Consider the following 12,574-nt stretch of genomic DNA (forward strand, 5'->3'; position numbering starts at 1 on the left):
TCGAGAGCGGCGGCGCGGGGGAGCGCCACGAGGACCCATGCGCCACCGCCTGCAGCTTTCAAATGCTCCTCGGGGCGGCCCCCTCCGAAGCGCCCCTTGGAGCTGCAGGGGGGCCGCGGGGGTCTCCCACGGCGGGCGAGCAGAAGGGCCGGGTCAGGCCGGGGGGCTCCCGGGGTCCCCGAGGCTCGGCCGGCGGTCCGGTCCTTCCTGAGCAGAGGCCGCCGCCACCCCACCTGCCCCCACCGCGCTCCCGGTGGAAGCAAGCCAAGCCGGGCGGCGCGGATCCTCGGGAGGGATCCCGCGGGTGTTCGTGGGAATAGGAAAGGGGGGGTCGGTTTGAGGTCACCCCCCCGCAGCCGTCTAGTCTCCTCTGCAGAAACGCGCCTCGACCGGCAGCTTCTGGCGGGACCGGAGCAGCCGCGGGTCGGGGGGCAGAGAAGCCGAGCGAGGTGGGAGGGGGGCTTCCCACCCCGCCCAGCCGAGGCCCTTCTCGCCGCAGCTGCCAGTTTTCTGGAGGGTCGTCGGTGCCCGGCGCGGGATCTGCCCCGGCCAGGCAAGAAAACCGCCCCCCCATCTTCCTCCCCCCTCCCGTCCCTCCGAGATTCCGGAGCCCGAAGCCCCGCTTGCTGGGGCACCCATCGAGAAGGGACGCTGGCTCGCGTCGTGGATGGGGACCCCCCAACTCTGCTTTCGGGGGTCACTGTTTCTGGGCCGCGAAGCCCGCTCCCCCATCTTTTACGCTTGGGAGGAGACTGCCGAGGGAGACCCTCCCCCCCCCGCAGCCGTCGTCAAGGGGAGAAGGGGAGACGGCTGGGGGTCCCCGCGGAGAAAGCGCCTCCTTCCCTCGAAGGAGCCAAGAAGAGCCGCCAGGCGGGAGGTCCCCGCGGCCCTCCCCCACCGCCCGTCTGCATCTCAGGGACGCGCCGCCCCCGACCCGCTCGGGGAAGCCCGGCTCTCCGTAGGAATCCCGCCCGGGTCCCCCGCCCCCTCGCGGCTCTGCAGAGGGAGATGCCCCGTTGCCATGACAACAAGGCCAGGCTGCCAATCACCCCCTCCCCAACAGCAGAGGGGGGAGGGAATCCTGCCAGCAGCCACGGTTGGGGCTGGGAGGGGGCGGAAGGGGTAAGGCTCTGGGGGTCCCCGTGCCCCTTTTGGACCCGGGGTGGGGGGCCCCCAGGTTAGACTGCACCTCGCCCTTCACCCCCAACATCAGAGGCAGCCTTTCCTCCCCACTCCGACGCAGGAGGGGGGGCAGAGTGCAGGGGCCACAGGGGAGGGAACACCCCCAGGGAGCTATGGGGTGGGGGGGTCACTAGAAACCCAGCCCCTCTGCAGAAAGATGCTGCTGGGAAAAGGGGGGCACCCCCCTCCGCACCGCCTCAAGGCAGCAGAATTTCAACCCTCCTGCAGTGAAGGCAGCCACTTCTGGGTCCCCCCCATTAAGCCCCCCTTCTAGCACCCCAGGCGTTTTGTTGGGGGGCTGCTGAGGAAAGGGGGTCAGGCCCGTGAGGAGCATCAGAGCCACCGAGGCCGGAGAGGGCAAAGAGCCGCTGGGCGAGTGACGGAGGGCAGAGGCGGGCACAATTCTCTTTATTTCATCTTTGTCGTGGGCTTGAGGTATCTGTCCATGTTTTAAAAGTCCAGAAGGTTCCCTGAACAGTAAGAAGCGGCAAAGTGGGAGGGGCCAGCTGGCACAGCCCCCCCTTCCCTGCAGGTGTTGTTTTGAAGGCCCAAGCGGAGGGAGAGGGTGTGTGTGTGTGTGTGTGTGTGTGTGTGTGTTCACATGGGCAGGGCCTGTTCAGAGGCTGGGAAAGGGAAGGCCAGCAGGCAGGCGCTTGGGGGGGGGGGGAAGTCTGCCAGGCCCGGAGTGAGGAGGGCTGCCCTCCTCCCAGCCCTGCCCCGAAAGGCTCCAGCCGGCTCAGGGTTTGAGCCAGGCAAAGGGCATTGGGGGGGGCACCAGGGCAAAGGTTCGGAGACAGTTGGGGGGGGGCAGCAAGGGACGGGGCCGGCCTGCGAGTGGGGCTGGCAGAGGCGGGAGAAGGGCTGGGGTGCAAAGCGGAGCTGGAGGAGGGGCCGCTGGTCAAAACTGGCACCGACCCAGGAGGGGGGGCCCGGGGGAGTCGCCCGCTGCTCTTTGGGGCAGGTTTTGGCCCTGGGGGGGCAGGTCCCAGTGACCAGGCTGGCCCATCCCCAGGCAGCCACCTAGGGTTTCCGTTCCAGGGGTCCGTAAGGGACAGGCCGAACCCTGAGGAGGGGGCAACATGGGGGCCACAAGCCAGCAGAAAGAGGCAGGGGTCTCCTGCCTACTTCCCCCACGGGGCAAGGGGCCCTCAGAGAACCGAAGCCAACGGGGGTCATGGGAAGGAGCGAAGGTGGCCCTCCAGCCTCAGAGGACCAGCTTGGTTCCTTGGGGGGGGATGGGGGGGGGGAAAGGCGAGATGGTCCTGGCCAAGAATTCTGACCCCATTTGCAGGGGGGAGGGGGGTCATGCCTACACCCCAATTTCCTCCCCATCAGGAGGACCGCTGAAGCAGTCAGGGGGGGCACCTGAGTTGGGGGTCTTCAGGACAGGACAGAACAAAGGAGGTGGAGCTGCCCCCCCCGACACTTCCCAGGCTGGGCTATATATCCGAACCAGGGGAGGGGGGGGCGAAGCAAAGCTGCCCCTCCATTTCAGGGGTGGGGGGGAGTACAAAAAGAATGGGGAGCCCCTCCTGGGATGAAGAGGGCCTCCCCTCCCCACCAGCTCATGAAGGCAGGCAGAAAATGGGGTGGGGGTGCAGGGGGTGGGGGGCCTCCGTTCCTGCCCCGTTCTGGAGCAAACGGGGGCAGAGTGGAAAGGGGGCAGGGGATTTCTCCAGTCCAGCCAGGGCCTGTGGGGGGCCGGGGGGGGGGGAAAGCAGCCCCCGGGGTCTCATTTCTGGCTGTTGTAGGCCGAGTGGCGCTGGTTCATGGGGTTCTCGGGCGCCTTCATCCACTCCCTTTTCAGCAGCTGCTTCAGCTGGGACAGCCGCATGTTGGGGTTCTCCAGCTTCAGGCGGGGGAGGGCCCCCTCTTCGAAGGCCGAGAAGGCCGCCTTCATCCGGCGCTCCGGGTGCCGGTCCAGCTCCTCGGCCACGCTGCGGGGAAGGGCGGGGCAGCAGCAGGGTCAGGGGGCGGCTGTGCCCGGACCGCCCCCCACCCGGCCTGCCCCAGGGCCCGGGCCCCCACCCGGGGCTCCCCCTGCCCATTCGCCCCGGAGGCCCGTTTCCAGCACCTCTGGGGCGGGGGGGGGCTCCCAAACTGGGGGGGGCTGCTAGCCTCCCAGCTCTGCTGAAGGTTCCCCCCCCCCCGGCTCTGCACGCTCCCAGGAGCAGGGCTGAGCCCCAGCCGTGGTCAGAAGAGGGGAGGGGAGGGAACTGCTCGTTCTGCTGGGGCCAGCCCCTCCCCCCACGCCGAGGCCCACAAGCGGTGCCCACAGAGGCCCCATACGCCGAGAGGGCCAGGGGGCAAAGGAGGGCGCCCCGCCCAGCCACACTCTCCACTGGTGGGGGCCCCAGCCGCCGTCTCCTTGCTCCCCCACTGCCGCCCCGGGAGAGCCGGCCCCACCTCAGCACCGCGATGGCGTCCTCGATGGTGCGGGCTTCCACCGCGCCCTCCTCCAGCACCCGCCGGTTCAGGTTCTCCTCCAAGGGCACCTCCAGGTGGCTCTTCGGCTTCTCTGCCGGGGAAGGAATGGCTGGCCTGAGCCGGGAGGACCGGCACCGGCACTGACCGCCCCCCCAAGGAGGGAGGGAGGCAGGCCGTCTCCCCCGGCCCCTCCATTCCCAGAGGCCTCCGCGCGTGAGCAGCCTTCGGCATCTCCTGATGGTCTCTCGTCCTGCCCACTCCCGCCCCGCCGCGCTCACCCCCGCCGGCAGCGTCCCCGCTCTCCTTCAGCTCCTTCTGGAGGGCCTCCTCGATCTGGGCCCGGGTGAGCCTGGCCGGGCCGGGCGGCTTGGGCGCCTTGCCCTTCAGCGTGGCGTCCTCCTCCTCCAGCAGGCGCTGCAGCTCCTTCTTGCGCTCCAGCTGCTCCAGGCGGCGCTTCTCCCGCTCCTCCTGGGGGGGGCAGAGGTGGGGGGAGCCCCGCGTGAGATGGCAGAGCCCCCCCAAAAGAACGGCGGACGTGCGAGGCGGCCGGAGGTGAAAAACCCCAGCAGACGCACGACAAATCTCTCGGGCCCCTCGAGGGGGGGGAGATGTGGGGGTCCAGCTCTGGAGGTGGGGGGGGCTGTCCTGTCACAAGGCAGAACAGTCCACCTAAGACAGGCATGGCAACACCCCCCCCACGCACGCACACGGGCTCGCTGCGTCAGAAAATGCTCCTGGCTGCGAGGGAGCCCAGAGGCCCACGAGGTCCAGGCGGGCCCCCCAGAGGTTACAGACCAGAACCCCCACCCGAGTTGCTTCAGAGTTTCCCTGGGGAGGGCGGCTTCCTGGCCTGGTGGGGCTGGCCTCCTGCCCCTCCCCCTCTTTCCAGAGTCTCAACCACTTCTTTGCACGGTGGTGACCAGGACGGGCTGCAGTCCTCCCGGTGTGGCCTCGTGAAGCAGCCCGAACGCTTGCCCTGATCTCCTCCGGTGGAGAAGGCGGTCCAGGCTCCCGAAGGTTTTGTCTCCGGGCCCCGAGTGCCAAAGGGGGACCCTCCACCTCCGGGGGCCAGGGGGAGGCCAGGCCGTGGTGGAGCAGAGCCCGTCTCGTGGCTGTGGCTGACCCCACACGGGCAGCAGGAGGCCCCTCCCCCGCGGCCCCTGGAGTCGGGCCGGGAGGCCTCGGAAGATGCAGGCTCTGCGTGTTTCCTAGGCCCGACTGGCTGAGGGGGATCGGCTCCCCCCCAGGAAAGCTGCAGACCTTTTAACCCAGCCCCTCCCAAACTCTCTCCCGGCTCCTTCAGAGACACGGTTCTGGGTTCGGGTTCTCTTTCCCAGGGGTGCCTGGGCCACTAGTCCACCCTGGGGGCCAGGAGGAGGGTCCCCAGGGGGAATTCCAGCAGAGGGGGGGGGGCTACCTTGGGCAATACTCTGAACTGGGGCAGGGTCTCTCCTCGCCTCCCTCTCCCACCCAGGCTCCTCCGCCTGTCTGAGGCCCAGTGTGGTCAGCGGGCCAGTGTGCCCCCCTCCCCCCCCTCCTGCAGCCCTGGCGCTCTCTGACCTGCCCCGCTTCAGCCTGTCGGCCCAAGGCCAGCGCAGCCTCGCCCGCGGGCAGGTGCCAAGCTGCCATTCTCAAAAAAGGCGACTCAGGACAGCGTACAATTAACAGCAACAATTAAAAGGTATTGTAAAAACACTCATTTTTAATGTGTGCCAATTTTCCCACAGTAAAAAAAATGACAATAAAGGTTATCTGTCTATCATCTATCTCTAATCCATCTTTATCTATTATCCTAATCTACATCTATCTATCTGTCTAATCTACCTATCATCTATCTTTATCATCTATCTTTTACCTCTAATCTATACCTCTTTATCTTTTATCTATTTCTATCTCTAATCTATATCTTTATCTATCTATCTCTAATCTATATCCGTCATCTATCATCCTAATTATCTATCTATCTATCTGGAAAGCAGAAGGCGATGAGTTCTAGTCCTGCCTTAGGCATGAAAGCCAGCTGGGTGGCCTTGGGCCAGCCGTCCTGTCTCAGCCCAGCCTACCTCACAGGGTTGTTGCGGGAAAAGAGGAGGGATAAGGTGAGTTGGGTGCCGCCTTGAGTTATCTGTCAAAATAACGAAGGTGGGACACAAAGGAAAGGAAAGCCGGGCCTCGGAGGGCCTGCTGGAAAAAGCCTGGGAGGGCCGTCCAGGGATCCCCGTCAGGGTTGTCCCAGAGGTGCTTCTTCCAGAGGCAACTGGGCTTTCTTGTTTTTCCGTGAAGACGTTTCGCTTCTCCTCCAAGAAGCTTCTTCACTTCTGGATGAAGAAGCCTCTGTTGGAACTGAGGAAGCTTCTTGGAGGAGAAGCGAAACGTCTTCAAGGAAAAACAAGAAAATCCAGTTCGAGGGCCAATCTCAACTGGCCCTGCGGGAGGGGGTGGTGGTGCGGTGACTTTGTGCTGTGAATCCGTGGGGTGTGTGTGTGTGTGTGTGTGCACGTGTGTTGAGCAGCTGGTGCAACCGGGGCCGGGCCTGCAGGTGGCTCTGGCTTGAGCTGGCAGAGCACCTGACTGATGCCTCTTCCCTGTGGTCGCGCCAAGGGACCCCCGCCCCTTTCTCCAAGCCCCCCTGGGGGTGCCCTGACGCAGCCTGAACCGCCGGAGTCAGGCTCCTGAATGCCAGAGCCCCGGGTCAAGCCGGGCAGGCGCCGAGGATTCTGGCGCAGGAGACCCCGGGGCCCCTCTCCCTTCAACCAGCCCCCCCTCCCCCCTTCCGGTACCTTCCGCTGCTCCTTGCGCATGACGTGCTTGTCCTCGTCCTTCCAGAAGGCATCCTCCAGCTCCTTCTGCCGCTTGGCGTCAGCCGCCGCCTTGGCCTCGGCCTTCCTCGCCCGGGCAGCGGCCGACTTGGTGTTCTCCCCTTGGAACTTCTTGGGCATCCCGCAGGGTGCTCGCGCCTTCGGGCCCGGGGAGGAAGGAAAGCCGGGTTAAACCGGAGCTGCCCTCCCTTTGCTCGCGCCCGTGCCTCGCCGGATGCCCGTCTGCCCTGGGCTGTGGGGGGAAGGGGGGCGACCGAAAGGACACCCCCGACGCCGGAGACGTCCCAAGGCCGCGGTCCAGGGAATGGGACGGTGCAGCCCCGACCGGCCTCCGCCGGGACAGGGACCGAGACTTCTCCTCCGGACGGGACTGGACAACGGGGAGAGGACAGGAGGGTGGGACAAGGGTGTTTTCACCCTTCTGGCTCCTGCTTCTGGCTCGGCTTTTAGGGGAAGGAGCCTTTTTGCTCCACACGGAGCTGAGAGAATCTCTTTCCCAAAGGACCGAGCTGGGTCAGGTCTGGCCGGCTGCCTTGGGAGGGAGGAGTGACAGCCCCCATCATCCTGAGCCGGCAGGCTGGGGAATCTTGGATTTTTTTCCTTTTTTATTTATTATTATTATCATCATTATCATCATTATTATCATTATTATCATTATTATTATTTAAATTTATATGCCGCCCTTCTCCCTAAGGACTCAGGGCGGCTCACAACAATAAAAAAATTAAAAAAACATAGAATACAAAAATTAAAAAAGAATTAAAATAAATAAGCGGCAATTCCATTGTATTTTAACTTAAACTATGTGGCATAAATATACGTAAGCACAAACGCAAGGCACCCGGTCCTTGATGTGCAACTACGATTAGGACCAGAATTTCTGCTGCTGTGCTAGTGGTACCAAATTGTACAACCTTTTTTTGCTAACGGTTGTTCATCCAAGCAGCTTCTTCAGTTCTGACTGAATGGACTGGAGGGATTTAGATTCCTTAGCAGTCATGGGTTGTTACCTCTCCCTCTGAGGGTCGTTGAGGCCACTTGGGGGTCTATCTGTGCCCTCAGGGTCACCTGAACCCGAGTGCGACTGGGTGTGTGGAGCTTTTGCAGATGAATGTAAGTCCTTCCACCCTCCACCATTTGGTCAGAATGGAAGAAGCTTCTTGGATGAGAAGCGAAACCTCTTCACAAGCAGGTCCATCTGGCTCCTGAAAAAGCACCTTTGGGACGGCCCCGACCTGGACGCCCGAGAGTCTCCGTGGACATTTAGCTACAGACTTTGGGGCGACCACAGTTGGAGGTGTGAACCGCTGCAGTTGCCGGGGGGGGGGGCTGTTCAGTGACTGCTGCTTCCCCCGCTGACTCTGTCAGGAGCTGGGAAGGCTGTGTGTGTAGCGGCCCCAGGGCCTGCGGACGCTGCAACCGTCACAAATACACCCTGACTGCCCAGTGCCTGGATTGTTATCACGTGATCATGAGGATGCTGGCTGACAAACCGTACTCAGCGAGTAGTCCTCAAGGGCACTGCGTCCACACGGAGGGAAGTAAGCAGTGGGGAACCACAAGGCTCCCTCTTAGGCCCAGTAAACTCTTCAACATCTTCACCAGTGAGGGAATTGAAGAGGAACTCCTCAAATTCGCAGATGACACTAAACTGGCAGGAGTAGCCAACACCCCAGAAGACAAACTCAGGGTCCGAAAACATCTTAACGAACAACGGGCCCTATCCAAGAAAATGAAATTTAATGTGGAGAAAGGCAAAGTTTTACATTTAGGCAGGAAAAGTCAAATGTACGAGTACAGATTGGGCAAGACCTGGCTTAAAAACAGCCGCTGTGAGAATGGACCTTGGAGTCCTAGTGGACGATCGCTTAACCGTGAGCCAGTCGTGTGCGGCAGCCGCCAAAAACACTAATACAATCCTGGGTCGTATAAACAGAGGCACAGAATCAAGATCATGCAAAGTATTAGTACCGATTTATAAAGCCTTAAGTCAGGCCACACCTGGAATACTGCAGCCAAGTTTGGTCACCATATCACAAAAAAAGATGTTGAGAGTTTGGAAAAAAATTCAGAGAAGAGCAACTGAGATGATCAGAGACTGGACAGTCACATGTCTGAGATGATACAGGTTCTCCTGCTTGAGTGGGGGGCTGGACTAGAAGACCTCCAAGGACCCTTCCAGCTCTATTCTATTTTATTCTAAAGGCCTGGAGACTAAAACATAGGAAGAACGGCTGCAGGACTTGGGTCTGGCTAGTCTAGAGAGAAAAGAAGAAATAGGGGTGACATGATAGCAGCGTTCCAGTATTTGAGGGGCTGCCACAAAGAAGAGGGGGGTCAAACTATTCACCAAAGCACCAGAGGGCAGGACGAGAAACAGTAGTTGGAAACTGATCAAAGAGAGAAGCAAACCTGGAATTAAGGAGAAACTTCCTGACAGTGAGGACAATTCACCAGTGGAACAGAAGTTGCCTCCAGAAATCGTGGGCACTTCATCGCTGGAGGCTTTTAAAAAGAGACTAGTCACTTGTCTGAGACAGTATAGCTTCTCCTGCCTGAGCAGGGGGCTGGACTAGAAGATCTCCAAGGACCCTTCCAGCTCTATTCTATTCTATTTTATGCTGGCATGGTTGTAAGTGTGAAAAACGGTCACGAGTCGCTTCTTTCCGTGTCGTTGTAGCTTGGAACGTTCACTATATGAATAAGTGGAGGACCGCCTGTGCGGTGGGCTGGGCCAGAGAAGCCCCAGGACCAGTTATAGCCCAGCCGTAACTCTCCTGAGGAAAAGAGACCCCCCCCACTGGACTTCTGTGAACTTTCCCAAAGGCTCAGCCGGGCCCGGAGGGAAAGAGCCCCCCTCCAAAGGGGGCTCAGCCCCTCCCTGCCACGTGGGCGGAGGAGCCGGGAATCGGAGCTGAGAGTGGCGGCTCCCAGCGCCTCCCTCAGTCACAGGGAAGTCTCCCCCGCAGGTCCTCCTCGACTTTCAGCCGTCTGCTTAGTGACCGTTCGAAATTACAACGGCACCGAAAAGAGAGACTTATGTCCCTTCTTCCCATTTAACGACCGCTGCGGCATCCCCGTGCTCACGCGATCAAAATCCCGACACTCGGCAACTGACTCGTATTTATGACTTTTGAAGCGTCCCAGGGTCACCCGATCCCCTTTGCGGCCTTCCCATAAGCAAAAGTCAATGAGGAAACCAGATTCACTTAACGACCGTGTGGCTAAGTTAACAGCTGCCGTGATTCACTTAACAACGGTGGCAAGGAAGGTCATAAAATGGAGCAAAACTCACTTGTCTTGCTTAAGAACAGAAATCTGGAGCTGCCTTGTACGGGGGGGTCCAGTCCCCCACAAAGGGGCGGGGGGGATCCGTGTCTCCCAAGGGGGCTTAGAAGAGGCGGGGGGGGAGTTGGGGGGCAAACTGCTTTTCCTGTATGATGCAGAAGGCGGGATGAGATGACTTGGGGGGTCAGCCACACTTATTCTCCCCCCCCCCCCGCAATCATTCTTCCCAGAGGTGGGAGAAACACCCCAAAGGCAACCCCATCCCAAAGCCCTGTGGCTTCGAGAGGGGTGGACTACAACTCCCAGGATTCCCCAGGCAGCCAGTCTTTCTCTATCTGGCCGGGGAATCCTGGGAGTTGTAGTCCACCGCTCTTAAAGCCGCAGAGGCAGAGAAAGACGGTCCCGAGGCCTTCCGTGACCTCCAACACCCCCCCGCAGGCCTGGAGACCCCAGCCCGACCCCTGATCTGGCCTCCCCAGGGAAAAGCGAGGGTCGGCGGTGCCCCCCGGAAGCGCCTCCAGCCTCGCGCTGGCCCTGGTTGCCGGGCCGCCTCACCGGCGGAGCGGAGGCCGACTGCGCCGGCGGGAGAGCCGCGCCTTCCCTCCTCTCGGCCTCGGGCAGCCTCGACCCGCCGTAGCCCCTACCTGCCGCCGCCGCCGCCGCCGCCGGGGGTCGCAGCCTTTGGGCGTCACGGCGCGCCCCGCCCCTCCGGGCGGAAACGGCGGGCGGCTTCCGCCCCTCCGACACGGTCCGCCGCCATGTTTGTTGAGGGCATTTCCTGTCTGCCTTCAGGCCCGCGCTCCCCTCTCCTTCCCGGGCATCGTTCCCGTCTGTCTCGCACTTTCCTGACTCTCCGCCCGGAATAAGGAAGGAGCAAACAAGACACCCGCGCCCCGCCTGGGAAGCCGTTTCAGCGTTGCCCTCTGTAAAGATGGAACGGGAGTGAGAGGAACAAAAGAGCTGCCCACAACCAAGATGGCCGCCACGCGGTCTTCCCTTGGATTTGGACGCTGATGCTTCCTCTGCGCATGTGCATCTCTCGCTGCGAAGTCTTCCTAGTGCTGTCCCTATCGACGGGCGAACCCAAGGGCGTGACGTACTCTCTCCCGTCCGACCGCCAATCCGCTCTATCGTACGAGGACCCGTTGTCCTGGTAACGGCTTTGTTGCCCGCTGGGCTGCCTCATTCATTGGAAGTTGTAAGGGCAACAACCTCTACAAAAATGGCGTCCTTGGCTTCGAAGCCCGCAAGACGTGCAGCATCCAAGGACCCGGCATAAATTGGCCAGCTTGGACAGGATGGGAGGCATCCAAGAGGCCACCATTTCCTGCTTTCCTGCTTTTGCAGGTTGGAGAGGAAAAAAGCCAAGATCTCCCACTTTCCTGCTTGTCTGTCTCCATAGGGCAGGGGTAGCATCTGGAGGGGCACCAAGTATCCAAGACCCCCAAGAACCATTTGCAAGAAACAACTGCCTTGAAGGCACAGCTGTGCAATGGCATAGACTGCAGGGGTGTCAAACTCAATTTCACGGAGGGCCGCATCAGCATTGCGGTTGCCCTCAGGGGGCCGGGTGGGTGTGGCCTGCTGGGTGGGCGTGGCCTGCTGGGTGGGCGTGGCTAGAGTGCAGTATGGCCTACTGGGTGGGCGTGGCCAGCTCTACATCGTTCGCATCAAGGGTGCCTATGGGGTTCTGGGCAGGAGTGGGACAGATCTGGGGGTCTCTGGCAGGAGGAGGGTCTCTGGGCCAGGGCCAAGGCAGTGGGGGCCGTTCCCTCACTGTTTCCAGGATGGCTTTGCGGGCCGCATGAAACCACTTTGCGGGCCGGATCCAGCCCCCGGGCCTTGTGTTTGACATGTCTGGGATAGAGGCTGCAGAAAAAGCACAGAACGATCGAATTTGTTTAAAAACCGATGCCTATAATTTATTACACTTTTTACTGGCTTCCCCCCCCCCAAAGTTCAAGGCTGTGTGCGTGCTATTGTGTTGTGTGATTGGCAGGAGGAAACCTGGCTGATGGAGCTTGCCATCACCTGAAGGCCAAACATTTCTTTAAACATCAGAAGTGCCTCTTCCGCCAAGTAGGTGGTTTCCTCTAAAAGCCCTTTCAGCCCCAGCTCCCCCCTTTGCTTGGGGAGGGGGTGTTTCTAACTGGCGTCCCCTCATCCTCTGCAGAGCGGGCGGCTGGGGTGGGTGGGTTACACAGCTGGATCTCTGAAGTTCTCAGGGGAAGTTCTCAGATTCCAGATCTATCAGGAATCCAGGAGAAATCAGGAAGATTGAAGCAGCCCCTCGAAAAGAGCTACAGAAGAGTCTTCCGCCACCAAGCAGGCAGCCAGAACCGCTCCAGGCCCACGCAGGGGCTCTCTTAAGGCGAGACCCTGCCTTGGATCTGGCTGGTCCTCTGCTTCCACCCACGGGGGTCCCTCTCGGCTTGTGTAAACCTCCTCCTGCAAATTCCATTCCAAGCTCCTGGAGGTCTCCACCCCACCTGGGCAGCCCAGCTTCTACCCGTCTCTCTCCTGACCCTCAGCCCTTCAGCCCCCACCCCAGGCAAAGAGGGAACAGAAGGCTTTCTCCCTCTCTCCAAAGAGGAAGACACACACACACAGAAAGCAGATTGCAAGGGGAGTGAAACAGCCTGAAGGAGGCACTTTGGATTCCAGGGAGCATAATGAACTGTGGGGGTCCCTGCCAGGGAAGGAGTGGGGGCCGCTAACTTGCATGGCTCCCAAGGGCCTCAGGGCAGCAGGATCCCAAAGAGCCTTGCAGAGGGTCGAGGACGGAAGGACTGGGTCCCCCACACCACCTGCTTGCGAGCCCCCAGGGGCCTTTTCTGGGCTCCTGGGAGACTCAGGTG

General features: G+C 61.1%; 1 protein-coding gene across 2 annotated transcripts; it reads right to left on the reverse strand.

The window, feature by feature from the left end:
• Positions 1–2,877: 2,877 nt before the first annotated feature.
• On the reverse strand, positions 2,878–10,514 carry CCDC124 (coiled-coil domain containing 124). Of its 2 annotated transcripts, none has more exons than XM_083348943.1 (5): positions 10,272–10,514; positions 6,390–6,566; positions 3,888–4,077; positions 3,589–3,700; positions 2,878–3,119 (listed from the first exon to the last, which is right to left on the reverse strand). In XM_083348943.1, exons 2-5 carry the CDS (start codon positions 6,546–6,548, stop codon positions 2,915–2,917), a joined length of 666 nt encoding a protein of 221 aa, XP_083205069.1. In that variant the 5' UTR covers positions 6,549–6,566; positions 10,272–10,514; the 3' UTR covers positions 2,878–2,914. The 2 variants fall into 2 exon arrangements, with proteins under 2 accessions (XP_083205069.1, XP_083205070.1); XM_083348944.1 differs by having other exon boundaries at positions 10,361–10,501.
• Positions 10,515–12,574: the final 2,060 nt, after the last annotated feature.

The sequence above is a fragment of the Vipera ursinii genome, assembly GCF_947247035.1.
Source record: "Vipera ursinii genome assembly, chromosome: 1".
NCBI classification, from domain to species: domain Eukaryota; kingdom Metazoa; phylum Chordata; class Lepidosauria; order Squamata; family Viperidae; genus Vipera; species Vipera ursinii.